Genomic DNA, 16,023 nt, shown 5'->3' on the forward strand with positions numbered 1-16,023 from the left:
GTGGAGCTTGCTTTGGATTCTCTTTCTCCCTCCCCTTCTCCCCCACACACCCACCAAAAAAAGCGTGGTTCAAAAGATGAGCAGGTATTGACAAGGAGCAACATTAAACCGGATAAAGGCTTTGAAGACACAAAATAGATATAAAAATACATAAATGCTGTGTTAGTAACTTGGCTAAGGGTTTCCTTATCATAACTTGGAGAAGAGAACCACCAACATGAACTTTTGAATCATACAGACCTGATTTGAGTGTCATGACCCTTGTCATACAGAGTGACCTTGGACACAACAGCACTGAAAAGCTGGGCTGGAGCTTTACCTGATGGACTGCATCAGGCCAGTTCTGGGTCTCGAGACAGAAACCGGAGTGCTTGGGATAGACTGCTCCACTCTTGCCCTTCAGCGTGCCATCCAGGAAGTTGCCTGTGTAAAACTGGATCCCAGGCTGGGTAGTGTACACTTCCAGGACACGGCCACTTCCAGCATGATGGACCCTGGGAAGAAAGCAAATCATGTAAGTATAGGACAGAAAAGCTAGCTGGGACAAGTAGAAGCTGGGAAGCAGCCTTGGAGACAGTAATCAGACCCAGCCCCAGAGCAGGGACTGGAAGACAAAGATGAGAGCATGATGGGCAATTCTCGCAGTCTCCTGGGTGAGGCGTGAGCAGGTGGTTCTGAAGATCCTTCAATAGCAAGCTCTCACTGTGATCGTGGCCTCTCTGGGGAAGGCTCACCCCAGCTAGATATATATGTATGTATGTCTGTTGGGGCAGTCAGGCTGAAAAGATGCAGTTTTCAGGTTCTGGAGGGGCTGAGATTCTTTCTCTTAAACAGTTGGTGCTCTCGGCTTGGCTTGGCAAAACCACCAGCTATGTCTTTTGAAAGAGAAGAGATGCTTTTCTAAATTAAACCACTCCCTTTCCCTCGGGCTAGAACAGGTCGTACTCTGTGGTCAGATCTCTCCTGAGAACAGCTGTACCATCAGTTTCTGCTAGATTCACTGTTTCCTTTTTTTTTTTTTTTTTTTTAAGCAGGCCTCTACAGAGCTGAGAGTAGCCACCTGGTCCCATACTTGGTGTTGAAGGGATATGGATAAAGGAAAGCTTCAGTCTTACCCTCTTACTGAGAGGTAAAACATTCCAACTATGCACAGTCAGTCAAAAGGTTCAGGGAAAGCTGTTTGGGAAGGGGAGGGCCAGGATTTGAATACTGGAGAGGAGGAGGCAGGAGAGTCTCCTCGAGGTGGGGGCAGTAGAGAGAGAAATGTGAACATTAGTCAAGCGGAGGAGAGCAGACTCCATCTGGAAGAACACAGGGACTGGGGCTCTGAGAGAGAGAAAGCTTTCGAAGCTTCTACTAGAGTCTGAATCATTTTCTCTGCTTTACTTAACATCCATTTCTTCTACAGACATTTGTTATTTGCTAGTGCCAAGCAGGGTGTTAGGGACTAGGGCAGAGACGGGGGGACTCACAGGGATGAGACGGCATGAGGAGCTCAGAGTCTAGTGAGGAGAAGAGTGCACGCAGACGCCTATCGGACAAGGCTGCCGGTGGCGGGTGCTCTGGGAGAAGTGCAGCCTCGGACTTTCCATGGAAGTAGACAGGGCACGAATCACAAATGAACAAAGTACAGAGGGCTCCAGAAGTTCAAGGGAAGCAGAGGTGACTTCAGTCAGGGCTTCTAATAAAAGATGGTCCTTAAAGAACAGGCACAGATGGGGAGAGAGGGAGCAAAGAGAGGCAGGATTGCTAGGTGGGAGCCCAGGGATAATGGCGTGGGGGGGGTGGGGGGATGGTTCCATGGAGCTACTCTGTGGAGCAGGAGCTTTGAGAAGACCGAGGATGTGGTATTTGGTCCCTGCGGCATAGTAAATGCTATTGATATGGCCAGAGCAGAAGCTCCTCGTATAGGAGGTGGAGTCTCTTCTTCCCTACGGAGACAGTAAGTGGAAAGGACCTACCGTGCACAAAAGTGCTTTTCTTTAGATCCCTTCAGACAGAAATTGTGGTCAAAGCCATTGATATGGGGATCCCTGGGTGGCGCAGCGGTTTGGCGCCTGCCTTTGGCCCAGGGCGCGATCCTGGAGACCCGGGATCGAATCCCACGTCGGGCTCCCGGTGCATGGAGCCTGCTTCTCCCTCTGCCTGTGTCTCTGCCTCTCTCTCTCTCTGTAACTATCATAAATAAATAAAAATTTAAAAAAAAAAAAAAAAAAAAAAAAAAAAAAAACAAAGCCATTGATATGGAACTCCTGCAGGTGTTTTCCAAGCTCGACTGGCTTCCTCAGGTCAAACGCTGTTCCTTGTACTGGAGCAACTTCTCCTGGTGGGAAGAGGCAGATAAAAGGGCAGCAGGCTGGAGTACTCTTCCTCTGGCCATGCTTTCTTGAAAGAGGAGAGGGACTCTATTTCAGAGCCTTACACCCTGATCCAGTTCAGTTTCTGTATTTATTCAATTTTTTTCAAAAATTTGAACATAATTAACACAATACTGCATGAGTTTCAGGTGTGCAACATAGTGAATCAGCTTCTTTACATTATGCTGTGCTCACCGTGAGTGTAGCTCCCATCTGTCACCATACAACGCTATTACAGTACCACTGACTAGTCCCTATGCTGTGCCTTTCATTCCTATGATTTATTCATTTCATAACTGGAAGCCCAGTTTAGTTTCTTTAAAAGTTTTCTTTTGTTCTAGAACTGTATCATATATTTAAAGGCGAACACAGGGAATCCCTGGGTGGCTCAGCGGTTTAGTACCTGCCTTCGGCCCAGGACGTGATCCGGGGTCCTGGGATCGAGTCTCGCATCTGGCTCCGTGTGGAGCCTGCTTCTCCTTCTGCCTGTGTCTCTGCCTCTCTCTCTCTGTGTGTGTCTCTCATGAATAAATAAATCAAATTTTAAAAAAAGTGAATACAAACGCTAGTTAACATACTCTTTTAGGGCTACAAATACTTTTTCCTTTCATGTGGCCAGATGGAGATATTTTAGGAACTTGGTTTCTACACTACTTTAGAGGAGAGAGAGGTAGCATGCAAAATGGGTCTGAAACCTGAGGAGGCTAGGAAAAATCAGGAACTTGTACCTTACCATTAAAAGATTTAAACAAGTAAAAGGAGAACCAACTTTAGCCACTATAATAATTTAGTTCTGCTTTTGTGTGTTCCTAAATACTAAAGAGGAAATACAAATTTGCTATCTTTGGGTGAAAGGAGGCATCCTTTTCTTAGACTTGGAGCTGCTGTTCAGAAACATAGTCCTGGTATGTGAGGACTGGAATCTGTGAGTTCACGCTGAGCTGCGAGGATGCCTGGGGTCCAAAGAACCCAAGGGGGACACAGAGGCCTGGCCAATGCCATCCTAGTGCACATCTGGTGTCCACTGTTTGACCAAGGGAGTTTGGGAAGCACACAAAAGAATTCTTCCCTTACCAGAGTCAGCTTTAGGAAAAATTAAGTAGCATTCTTTTTGAAAATATCCTTTAAAACCATCTGTTTCCTTTACCTTAGTTCTGCTTGTCTGAAAAAGAATTTTTGAATGGGTAATATTTGCACATGTAATCAATTTGAAAAGTAACAAATGTAAAAGGTACAAAATACCATAAAACCAAAACAATCTCTATCTTTGTTCCCCACAGATCAAACTTCAACAGAAGCAACTACTGTTGCTTGTTCCTCACAAATCCTTCCAGAGACATTACAAAGATATCCAAATACTAAATGCAGACCATGCACGCATACAGAAAAATACAGCTTGTTTCCACCTTGATCTTAAAAAAAAAAAAAAAAAGACTTTATTTATTCATGAGAGACTGAAGAGTCAGAGACATAGGCAGAGGGAGAAGCAGGCTCCCAGCGCAGAACCCGATTCAGGACTCCATCCCAGGACCCTGGGATCACGACCTGAGCCAAAGGCAGACGCTCAATCACTGAGCCATCCAGGTGTCCCTCCACCTTGATCTTTTTACTCAGTTTGTCTTGGAGGTTGCTGCTAAATTTATTCCTATGTATTCATTAGACAACTCAACGCATTCATATTTCTGTTTTCTATGATAATCTATTTAAAATTTATTTTCTAGTGTCATAAATACAAATCTATATTTTTCTAGAAATGTATGCATTCCATCTATATTACTTCCAATTTATTTGTAGGGTCGAGGAAGACCGTAACTTATGATCCTTTCAATTTCACCTGTGGTTATTGGCCTGTGTTCTTTTCTAACTGTGCACTGAATAAGTTAGCTAATGCTTTATCTATTTTATTTTTTTCTCCTCTTTTTAAAATCATAATTTCTGCTTTTATTTGTATTAATTTTTTTTGTTCTTTTGGGTTTATTTTGTTATTTTTCAAATATCTTGGATAGGTTCCTAATTAATGTATTTTCACATATTTTTATTTTTTAAAAAAGAATTTATTTATTTATTCATGGGAGACACAGAGAGAAAGAGGCAGAGACCTAAGCAGTGGGAGAAGCAGACTCCCCGCAAGGAGCCAGCCCAGTGTGGGATTTGGTCCTGGATTCCGGGATCAGGACCTGAGCCGAAGGCAGATTCTCAACCGCTGAGCCATCCAGGCATCCCATATTTTCACATATTTTTAAATTAGTGTAAGTATTTAGTGCTACAATGTTTTTCTGAGCAATAGGCTTTATATCACATGTAGGAGTTTCCATTATATATAATTATAACATCATATTTCCATTTATTATATATTCCAATATATATTGTGTATATATTTGCATTATATATAATTATGATGTGATTTTCTAGATGTTACTAGTTTCAGGGTTTGAGTTCCCTTTTGATCCAAGAATTATTAAGAGTTAAAACATTTCTAGGTCAGTATTGGCTCTATTACTCCTATTTTGTGAAGCTACCTGTGGTTTTCTTTATGGTCTCAGATATGGTGAACTTTGTGAATTGTATTCTTTATCATTACAAGGTGTCTTCCTTTTATATAAATTTAATGCTTTCTTTCCTGAAATCAGTCTTTACTGATATTAAGATTGAGACCCCTGCCACTTTGGCTTTCATCTGCTTGGTTTGCTTTTGAAATCTCATATTTTAACCTTCCCCACAACTTGGTTGTACACAGCATTCCTTAGGGTTTGCTTTGTGATTTAATCTGAGAAACTTTAATAGAGGCATTTTATGGCATTACCATGACATACATATGTTCTAAGTATTCTTAGTTTTGTCATTACATTTTATGGTTGCTTTCTGTGTTTATGAATTTTGTTGTTGCTTACTTTCTAAAATCTTGTATTATATGGTCTGTGTATGTGTGTGTCTTATAAGTTCAAAAGTTTGTAGTTTTGTTTAAGTAGTTACATCTATCTATATATAAATAACTTCAATATACTTAATCCTCTGTTTCTTAGACTCTGCTAAGCTTTTCCTTTCTCACTCTCCTTCTCTTTGCTACCTGACTTGGGTTCTGATGCTTTCAACTCTTAAGAATCCTAATAAAGCCACTTTTGTTTCCCAGTAGATGGTGCTAGAGAGACACAATATAAAGAGCTTGCTTTACAGACATCCGCCTCAGGGTTCATAGTCCTCTAAACCCTCATCAGTTCTGCAAAAATGAATAATTGAACTTTTTGGGTACCACAGGCCCAAGACCAAATCCTGGATGGTAATGACCCTGTGGGTCCTACTGTCTTGTAAAGTCTGGGTGACCAACCACCCCACACTGATTTTTAAAAAGGTAAAATGCTTCCTTATGAAAGAATTAATCTGGGAAAAAGTAGCAGCTATTTTCATGGGTTCCAGAAGATTATTTTAGTCTTACCAACCCATATTCTGAGTATTAATTTACATTACACTTTCTTCCCTATCCTTATATGGTATTCACAATATTTAGTTCCTTAAAACCATGCTTGACTTAAAATCTAACCCTTATATGACAGTCCCAATGTAATATTGCACAAGTCGGCCAAGATTACTTATTTCTCCTCACTTTATGTCATGAAATTTTCATGAAGGAGGGAGCCAGGGCACATTTCAGCGCATATTTACCTGGTATTGATCTACAAATCAATGTTTATGTTAACTTTTTTCTCTGTAAAATGAAGCTATTATTTTCAGCTTTATATATTACATGGGAATATATGATAAATGGTTTCAGGTGGGTGGCATCAATAAACAGGTCAAATTTCAGGATAACATATGTAACACAAAGGAGAGCCTAGAGGGGATAAGATTTCAAGGATGGCAGAGAAACCCTGACTTAAATTTGAGAAACTTGGGATAAATCTAAAATGAGATCTTCTGCTGAATGAGAAAAAAAAAAGAAAGAGGGATTCCAATCCATCTTTTTCCAGCCTCATGCCCTGAAACACGTACCTCATGTACCCAATAATTGGGGATAATGAAAACATGGAATTTGTCTCCCAGATTCACTATGGCTCTGGGCCTTTTCTCATAACTGGAATGTCCTCTCTGTGCCTACCTCCACCACACCTTGGCAAAGTTGTGTAAGAATACTTACTCTCTAAAGCCATTTCCTCTGTGAAGGATTCAAGCTCTACAGCTACAACTAATCTCCTTTTCTACTTTGTTCCTATCACACTTCGAAACATACCTTCTTCAAAACATTTATCACATTAGGCATAATTATAGGATTTTATCAAACTCCTAGAGGGCAGGGATTGTGTCCTTTTATCTTTGTACCCTCTAAGCATGCAATGGCCCTTTACTTGATTGAAAAACTGATGAATGAAGTAGAGGCAGAAAAAGCAGGGACAACTGTGAATGTTGTAGCATCCTGTGTCAAAGTCAGAATGAATGATCTAGAAAGGGCCTTCCGAATTACCTCATGCAGTCCTCTTGCTTCGCAGATAAGATTGGGACTCAGACAGCTAAAGGGACTTGCCCAAGGTGACGCGTCTCCTTTGTGTCAGTCTCCAGGCTCCTCACCCTGGAGTGACTTGGTCACAGCCCCTTCCACCACCAAGCCCCCAAGTGTTCTTGATTTTTCAAAGGGTTTGGAAAATCAATGTGCTGTTCTTCTAATTTTGGTCTATCTGCATATGTGACTTTGTGCTTTGGTGCTAAGAATAGAAGATGTCAAAATAGCTCAGCAACGCTGAGTGTACAGAAAATGAAGCGGAAATGGAAAGGGTGCCCTCAGAGAGGATGTCACATCACCAGACTTCAGTTTTGAAGCTACCAGAAAGCTGAGGTGTCAGCAGAGAGAAGCTGTTGTCTGAAGAAGATATATTTTTTTAAGATTTTATTTATTTTTTCATGAGAGATGCAGAGACACAGGCAGAGGGAGAAGCAGGCTCCCCACGGGGAGCCCGATGCGGGACTCAATCCTGGGACCCCATGATTACGCCCTGAGCCAAAGGCAGATGCTCAACTGCCGAGCCACCCAGGCGTCCCTGAAGAGGATTTCTTAATGTTCCTGGAGGTTGGCTGACTGTGCATTAGGGTCTGAGCAGCAATGCCATGATGTCTGAGTGGATGGTGGGCTCCGATTCAAAGGTATGGGGTTACAGCTCTGGTGCGGGCGAGCAGCTCGAGGTAGCATTTCTACTTACCCCACTGACTGCAGGCACCACTGTGCACTCACCTGAGGTTACTGTCATGAATTTAGAGTGAGAGACCAGGCCCTGCGGGGTGGCAGCTGTGGAGGATTTGGCTGATTGGGTTTGTTAGGAGAGACACAGAAAGAGGAGGTGGGTGAGGGAGTGCAGAGCACATGCAAAAGAGTGAATCTAATGGCAGATTTCTGATGCAGTAGGTGGAAGCGAGCTCATGAGCAGGCAAGGGGCAGTGAAATGATGGTAGAATCAAGGGACTATCGCTTTGTGTGGCATCAAAGAATTGTTGGGGATGGAATAGACATCTTAACTAGGGATTGTAGATGGCTACAGTAAGAGGTGATGACCCAATGACCAAGGGAGTGAGTAACTGAGAAGGTTTGGGGATAAGATCTTTGGAAGAGACGATGTCAAGAAGCTGGGAGGTCAGAGTATCATCAATATGGATAATAAAATAATTAGGGACTACAACAAGAGTGGTGTTGGAATGAAAGTGAGCCAGGGGGATGCCTGGGGTGGGGCTCAGTGGTCTGGCGCCTGCCTTCGGCCCAGGGCATGATCCTGGAGACCCTGGATCAAGTCCCACGTTGGGCTTCCTGCATGGAGCCTGCGTCTCCCTCTGCCTGTGTCTCTGCCTCTCTCTCTCTCTATGTCTCTCATGAATAAATAAATAAAATCTTTTTAAAAAAAGAAAGTAAGCCAGGAATGAGGTGATGTCTATAGATGACCTCAAGAGATGTGTCACTCTGGCAACTACAGCTGCCCCATCTTTGCAAGATGATGATGCAGATCTAATAACTGAAAACAGTGACTCTCTCACAAGGTGTTAAATCTTCCTTTTCCTATTTGCATCCTGACAGAGTTATAATTACCTGCCTTCTGGCAGCAAAGGAAAGACTCATTGCCTTCATGAAATCCATCTGCTTTCATTCATATCTCTTATCTTACATAAGGGGTTCTTATATGTATTCTATTATACTGACTTCGGCCCTTTCCCCATGACTGCTTGTGGCAGATTTCACTTTTCTCTTTCCTTTTCTTTTCTTTTATTTTTCTTTTTTAAGATTTTTTATTTATCTGAGAGAGTAAGCACTAGAAAGACAGAGCAATCACAAGTGGGGGACAGAGGGAGAGGGAGAAGCCATCTCCCTAATGTGGGCCTAGATTCCAGGACTCTGGGATCATGACCTAAGCCAAAGGCAGGTACCCAACTGACTGAGCCACCCAGGCATCACCAGATTTCACTTTTCAAAGATGGCCGCGCCAGTGTGTATGCCATTCCACAGGTTCTACTTATAATATGATGTTGACACTCCTTCATTGAGAGGTGGAGTCTGTTCCCTACCTTAAACCAGGAAGGACCCTTGTAACTGCCTCCACCAATAGAATACGGCACAAATGATGCTGTGTGACTTCTGAGGTCAGGTTGTAAAAACGAAGTGGTTTCTGCTTGGCCCTTGCTCTCCAGGATATTTGCTCTTGGAAGCCAGCCGCCATGTTGTAAGGAAGTTCAAGTCACATTGAAAGGCCACGTGTGGGGTATTTTGCTGATGACCTCAGCTAGGCATGTGAGCAAATGAGCCCCAGACATCACATGCAGACACAGGATACACCCTGTCTGAATTCCTGACCACAGAAACAGTGAAAGATAATACATGAAGTGTGGAGTCATTTATTATATAGCAATAGATAACTAGTACACTGCCTTAGGATATTTTCACCTCTTGGCACTTGACTGGTCTTGACAGGAGATTAATGCACCCTTCCCCTCCCTTTATCACATAGAAGCGTCCTTAACTGGTTCTTCCTTAAGAACACTAATCCTCGTAATTACTTTTGGGTGGGGAAGAAACAAGTAAGTTGTTGGTTCACACATTTTTGAGCAGCTTTAAGTGCCAGGCATGCAGCTGACCTGAGAGCCTAGAATCTGGTGAAGGAGACAGACAAAAAAATTAACACTGATAGGGGAGTGTGACAAAGGCAGTGAGAGTGGCATCCAATGGGCTCTCTTGGAACAGACAGAAGCAGCTCCCTGTGCAGCTGTGGGGGGCAGAGAAGGCTTTCCAGAGGTGGTGACAGAGCCTTATCTTGAAAAAGAAGTCAGGACTGGCTCAGTGGACAAGGTACAAGACCAAACAAGCATAGGCATGGACTCCTGTCACCTGTCACCTGTGAAGTTGTATGTAGAGCATAGGCAAGATGCATTTATATTACACATACCCTAGAAGCCCCTAGCTCTGAATTAATTTGGGGGGCAAACGACTTAAGAAAGTGGAGTGGAAGGTGAATTAGTCCTTTGAACTCATGATCAAACACTGACTACAGTGAAATGTCTTTTTGTAACATCTGGGCATGAACACTCTCTCTCTGTCTGACTGAGAAAATTCACCTGGGGTGAATTTTAATTCAATGCTTTTAATTTCTCATCATCAGAAATTGCTCTTTTCCTCTGCCTGGTGGCCCTAGTGCCTGAATCTCTGAGAAGATGAACAGATGGTCACTGCAAGAGTCACTGCATTTCCATGTTCATTCATTTTTAGCCCCTTCCTGGCAGGTCCCCTTTCTCTCTCATCTTCTCACAACCCAGTAACACAAGCACAGCCATAAAATTATAGTCCCATTGGACAGTCCTCCGCAAAGTCTCATTTATAATAATAATTAAAAATTATTTTGGGAAAAGAAAAAAATCTGGCATAGACTTTCTAGAAAATTTTGAGAGGAGAAATTTCTTTCCAATATTTTTTTCTCCCTTAGAAAAGAAATATTAAAAAAATATTTTAAAAATCAAGTATGTAAAATTAAGTATATTATTTGAAAATTATTTTATATGATTTGTCCTGTATTTTGATCTACAAATCTATGTAAGACATCTTAGGATTTAGATGAATTTAGTAATTGACCTTGGGTAAGTTTCTATGCCTCTGTAAGATTCAGAGTTAATATTGGTATCTACCTACAACAGATAGTGTGAGATTTAATTGAGTGAATGATTAAAGGAAGTCTTATCTTTAGGGTAGTACCTGGCACATGGTGGTCTGTCTCTCTGTTCCTTTCCTCTCTGTCTCTCTCTCTGTCTCTCTCTCCCTCTCCCCCTCTCAACAGAGAACAGAGAGAACAATTATTCATTATAGCATAAATCACAGATGCAAAAGGAAGGTGCATTTCTGCCTTCAGGGAGCACTGCCATTTCCATTAAAAAGGATTCAGGATTTTTTGGTTTGGTTTTGTTTCTGAAGTTTCCTCCCTTAGTGATTTTTAAACCTAGAACTGTGTTTTTTTTTTTAAGATTATATTTATTTATTCATGAGAGACAGAGAGAGAGAGAGGCAGAGACACAGGCAGAGGGAGAAGCAGGCTCCACGCAGGGAGCCCAACGTGGGATTTGATCCCAGGACTCCAGAATCACACCCTGGGCTGAAGGCAGGCGCTCAACCGCTGAGCCACCCAGGCATCCCTAGAACTGTAGTTTTTAAACCGTTTTTTGAGTCATGTACTCCTTTGAGAATATTGTAAGAGTTACGGGCTCTCTCTCTAGGAAAATGCACACGAACGTAAAGAATGTTCTCAGAACGGCTGAAGATCAGTCACGCATGACTGGTAAAGAATCCCTGATTTCCAGTCTGGTGAAATCTAGACCACTAGTCATCACCAAGCAAGTTGCCCTCTCATGACCTGATCCTGAAATGCGCATCTGGAATGTTGTAGTCGTCCAACCGCAGGTGTTTTTGGTCAAGGAATGCAGTCTGGGAATCCGCAGACTCCTCCTATGGCAATGCACAATACATCAGGACCTCCTTCTGGACTATTTATGATTCTTGCACATTTTTGCAGGACGTACAATAAAGGAATATGTGAAATGCACAGGAGCACATCTTAATCTGAGCAAATCAGCAGTTTACAGAAATTGCAGGAACGTGAAGCATAAGAAAAAGTGCAAATTGCTCCTAATGATAGCTCAGAAAAGGGCTGATCGGCAAACTGTGTCCCCCTGGGTTACCGTGGCCCTCAGGAGTCAAGATCTCTGACTGTTATCAACCTCCCAGGAGCAGCATCTTGCTCACTTGTTTGGCAGTCAATCCCAGTAGATATTAGAATGGATTTTAAGCATTAGGCAGCCTGGATTTAAATTCTTTGCTGTAAAAATGTGTGGAGGTTGCTTAGCTCTCTGAACCTTGCTTTCCTCATCTGTAAACTGGGGATAAGAAGAGTATCTACCTCATAGGATTATGAAAATTAAACAAGATAAGGAATGTAGAGTGCTCTGCATCCTATCCAGTGTGCAGAAAGTACTCTGTAACAGCTGTTTTTATGGACCGTGGCCAGGGGTGATAATAGCATAGACTCTGGAGTTAGGGAAACTTGGCTCCAAATCCTGACTTCACCAATTTTTTACCTGTTTAGCTCTGTGCGGGTTAATTAACCTCTCCAAATGTCCATTTCCTCGACTGAGGCATAATTGAAGCATTACACCTATTTCACAGGGTAGTTAAACGAGCTAATGCATGTATGTGCTTAGCTCAGTAGCTGGTACGCATTCAACACTCAGAAATGGTGGTGATGGTGAGGATAATGATAATGGTAATAATAGTAGTTAATCCTTACAAAGCTCTTGTGAAATGTCAGGAGCTGTTGTTCCATGCACCTTACATGTAGCACCTCATTTAATCTTCGCAACCAGCGAGATAGGTCCAGCGATTACCTTTGCTTTACACGTGAAGTTTGCAGAGGTTAAATAAATGATCCAATGTCACAGAGCTGCATTTAAACCTAAGCAGTCAGGGTTTGAGTCCACGCCTTTAACCACTTTGTTTTCCTGATGTGTTAAAGTCAGCATTTAAGTGTTCAACGGCATACCAAGGACTCACTGCACTAAGATCAGAGGCATCTTCTCTTTCCAGTGGAAGCTCCCTCACCCGTCCCCGTCATTTTTCATGGCATCCTGGGGGACCCACTGCCCAAGAGTAGGTGCATTGCTAGGGCCACATGCTGATCTGAGAACTAAGACTGCCTTCCCCAAGTCCTCCTAGATCCACCAGGCTCAGTCCGCCCTAACTGCTCTAGCACGAGAGGGACAGCTTTGCTGCCTGACCACACAGAAAGAAAGTATTTGGCATTTGCTTGATGATTTCAAAAGGGAACGCTTTGGGGCGGAAGCATTTTCCAGCACGCTTGTTTTGCTGCTTTACAGTAGCTTGGGCAGGCTCCAGCAACAGTGGCATAATTAGGGAGCCCAGGCTCATGGCAGACCCATGGCGTCCTGCTGTCCTCCAAGAGCCAGGAGGCTCCCACAGTCATGGCTCGCAGGAAGCCAGGAAGAGCACCAGACACAGGTGGTTGACATTCTGACATCGAAAAGGGTGGTAACTGAAGATAGCCAAATTGAATGAATGGCTTAGGGTCCGGCAATAGTACAGTAGGAGAGAAGGAAGAAATTAGTCCAGCCTTTCTGGTCAATTGGCGCAGTGGCAGTACCAAGAAATGGCTTTTTGTGGGGGCTCTAGCCTCTCGGATTTCCATCAGTGCTCCCCTTTCTTGCAAATCGCTCCAAATAAACCTATGATTTAAGTTTCAAGGCCCTCTCCAGTCTCCCTTCTAATGAGACTGCTGCCCCATGTTTTCCCTGCACAGAAATATTGGCCACCACGACTGCTCAACCTCGCTGCTCAGCCTCCTATGGTTTAGTCAGGACATAGAAGGCCTGTGGAGTCCGAAAGAAGGGAGCCTTGAAATGTAGAGCCAGCCTCGTAGGTCTCACTATCTGTAGCACGTGGTCAGTATCCTCTCTGCTGTACGTGTTCAGCAGACCTTGCATTTGACCTGGTCTTTGCAACTGGCCCTGCCTGGAGGGAATATTTCACAAACTATAAATTTAGGAGCTGCTCTCTGTCTTGGAAGAATTCTAGAATGGAGACCTGGAAGGCAAGATGAAGCATGCTCACTAGGAACCAAATACAGATATATTCAAATACAAATCATTCCCAGGCTACCCCCTAGGCTTCTCTGACAGGATCACAAAGCTGGTGGCATGGGGAGCTTCAGGAAATGGAACACCACCTGGGCTGCAGTGAGCAGAATCTGGAGGGGGTTGTCACGTGGCCTCTGATCTGTGGGTGATCTGGATGAAGACACAGAAGATACTCTTCTCAAATTAGGACAGACAGCACAAAGCCAGGAGGCAGATTCACTTGGAATAAACAGAACCAGGAATACAAAAGACAGCACAAAGTGGGAGTAAAGCACCGATAAGTAGATAAAATTTGTGGATAATGGCAACAGATATGGTCCTGTACTTGTGTCCCAAAAGCCAAAGACCAAAAAGCAAAGGACACTGCCTAGCTTTGCACCATAACTCTAACCCTGGGCACAAAAAATAATCTTTTGAGGTTGCATCTCCTTACTTGTAAAATCAGGACAATATAGCCCAATAAATCCCAGGAAGTTGTCATGGGGATTAAAATAGTTATTGTGGGCAAGTGCTTAGCACAGGTGTGATGATGATAGTCATGATGGTGATAACTAACAATGACACGGTTCTTCATTAAGTGCTTCACATCTAGGCTGTCTGGTTCCAGAGCATGTGTTCTTAGCTATCATGTTATACTAATTCTCATAAATGTTACGTCTAATGACTACAATTATTACTGACTAGGGAGATGTAGCTGAGCTACAGCATGTGTGAAAATGAGTTTAAGGATGTGGTTGGCAGTAAATTCAAAAGGAGTTACATAAAGAGTGTAATGAGGTGGTGACAGTTTTTGATTACTTTTTGCAGTGCAGGCATCACAGATGGAGAGGCCTAGACCTACAGAAGGAGAAGCAGAGGACCATGGCCAACTCATGGCATAAGAAGAACAGCTCTTCCTGAAGAAGAAATGACTTGGGGGGCACCATCACAGCTACCTTCTGAGGCTTGAGACAAGAAGTAGGAGAACTGAGGCTGGGTCTAGGTAGATGGATCCCAGCTCAATTTCAGAAAGGACTTTCTGATGTGTTGACCCAGGATGGACCGTGAACATCTTGACCCAGAAGCACCTGAGTGCCCATGGAGCCCAAAAGTCTGGGATTCAACTTTTCCAACTATGACCTTCCAAGGCTGTAGATCCATTGGCCCAGGTGATAAACACGATGAAGCAGGTTGTTCCCCTTAGAGACACATCTAGTTATTTCCCTCCTCTTAGTTTTTAATTTTTAAAAAAGATTTTATTTATTTATTTATTTGAGAGGGAGAGCCAGGGATCCCTGGGTGGCTCAGTGGTTGGGCACCTGCCTTTGGCCCAGGGCATGATCCTGGAGACCCAGGATCGAGTCCCATGTCAGGCTCCCTGCATGGAGCCTGCTTCTCCCTCTGCCTGTGTCTCTGCCTCTCTCTCTGTGTGTCTCTCATTAATGGATAAATAAAATCTTTAAAAAAAGAGAGAGTGAGAGAGAGAGAGAGAGAGCCAGAGGGAGATGCAGACTCTCTGATGAGCAGAGAGCCTGACAATGTGGGGCTCGATCCCAGGACCCTGAGACCATGACCTGAGCAGAAGGCAGACAGATGATTAACTGACTAAGCCACACAGGTGCGCCCCCTCTCTCTTTTTAAAATCAAATTTTTAGGGATGTCTGGGTGGCTCAGCGTTTGAGCCTGTGTGCCTTTGGCTCAGGGCATGATCCCAAGGTCCCAGGATCCAGTCCCACATCAGGCTCCTGCAGGGAGCCTGCTTCTCCCTCTGCCTCTGTTTCTTCCTCTTTCTGTGTTTCTCATGAATAAATAAATGAAATCTAAAAAAATAAATAAATAAAATTAGCTCAAAAATAAATAAATGAATGAATGAATAAATAATTGTTAGCTTGTCTTATCTAGGGAGGCCATTGGCCGAGAGCAGCTCTTTATAGAATGACCTACAGAGAGGTCCAGAAGTGGGAGATGAAAAGTTGAAGGAGGGCAGGGAATAAAGGTATCTCAGGGGGTAGTAGGAGGACAACAGGGTTGTTGGGGAGGAGAGCTGGAAGGGAGAAGTAGGTGCCCCAAGAGGGAAAAACTAATAAACTTGAGGCTAGGCAGAGCTTTTTAGAGCTTTTTAGGTGCCTAGAGAAAGGATGGACCCTGGACCATCACCGGGGGCTTTTTAGACATGGGACACAGAAGCTCTACCTCAGACCAACTGAGTCGGAATCTGCATATTAACAAGCTCTATGTGTGCCCTGTAGGTGAAAGGCACCGATTGTGGAGATCATCTAAGGGAGACCCAGGCTGGATGTGCCGTGCGTTCATCTGAGTTAAAAAAAAAGCACAGGGGCGGGTGGGGGGGGGGGGTGAGGAATGCTGGGGCAATGGGAAGAGCACCTTGCCATGGGAGTCTGGTGTCTGTGGGGACAGCCCAGCTGTGCTTCCAGCCCAGCTGCTCCAGTTCTGTCTGTTTCTTTATCTAGTCAGGTTCAGAAGCCAGTCAAATTTGCATAAGGAAGCCAGCGGTAATGGGGCTCGTGGGCAC

The 16,023-nt window shown here is 43.6% G+C and overlaps 1 protein-coding gene across 3 annotated transcripts in view; it reads right to left on the reverse strand.

Moving 5' to 3' along the window:
* Positions 1 to 16,023, reverse strand: part of GALM (galactose mutarotase) — a 110,095-nt gene that overhangs the window by 1,821 nt on the left and 92,251 nt on the right. For all 3 annotated transcript variants that reach the window (XM_072770476.1, XM_072770474.1, XM_072770475.1), the window contains 3 exons: positions 2,231 to 2,323; positions 1,962 to 2,010; positions 320 to 494 (listed from right to left, as the gene is read on the reverse strand). In XM_072770476.1, the coding sequence (XP_072626577.1) occupies positions 320 to 494; positions 1,962 to 2,010; positions 2,231 to 2,323 (317 nt within the window). The remainder of the gene's footprint in view (positions 1 to 319; positions 495 to 1,961; positions 2,011 to 2,230; positions 2,324 to 16,023) is intronic.

This window comes from Canis lupus, chromosome 12 (genome assembly GCF_048164855.1).
Source record: "Canis lupus baileyi chromosome 12, mCanLup2.hap1, whole genome shotgun sequence".
In the NCBI taxonomy this organism is placed as follows: domain Eukaryota; kingdom Metazoa; phylum Chordata; class Mammalia; order Carnivora; family Canidae; genus Canis; species Canis lupus.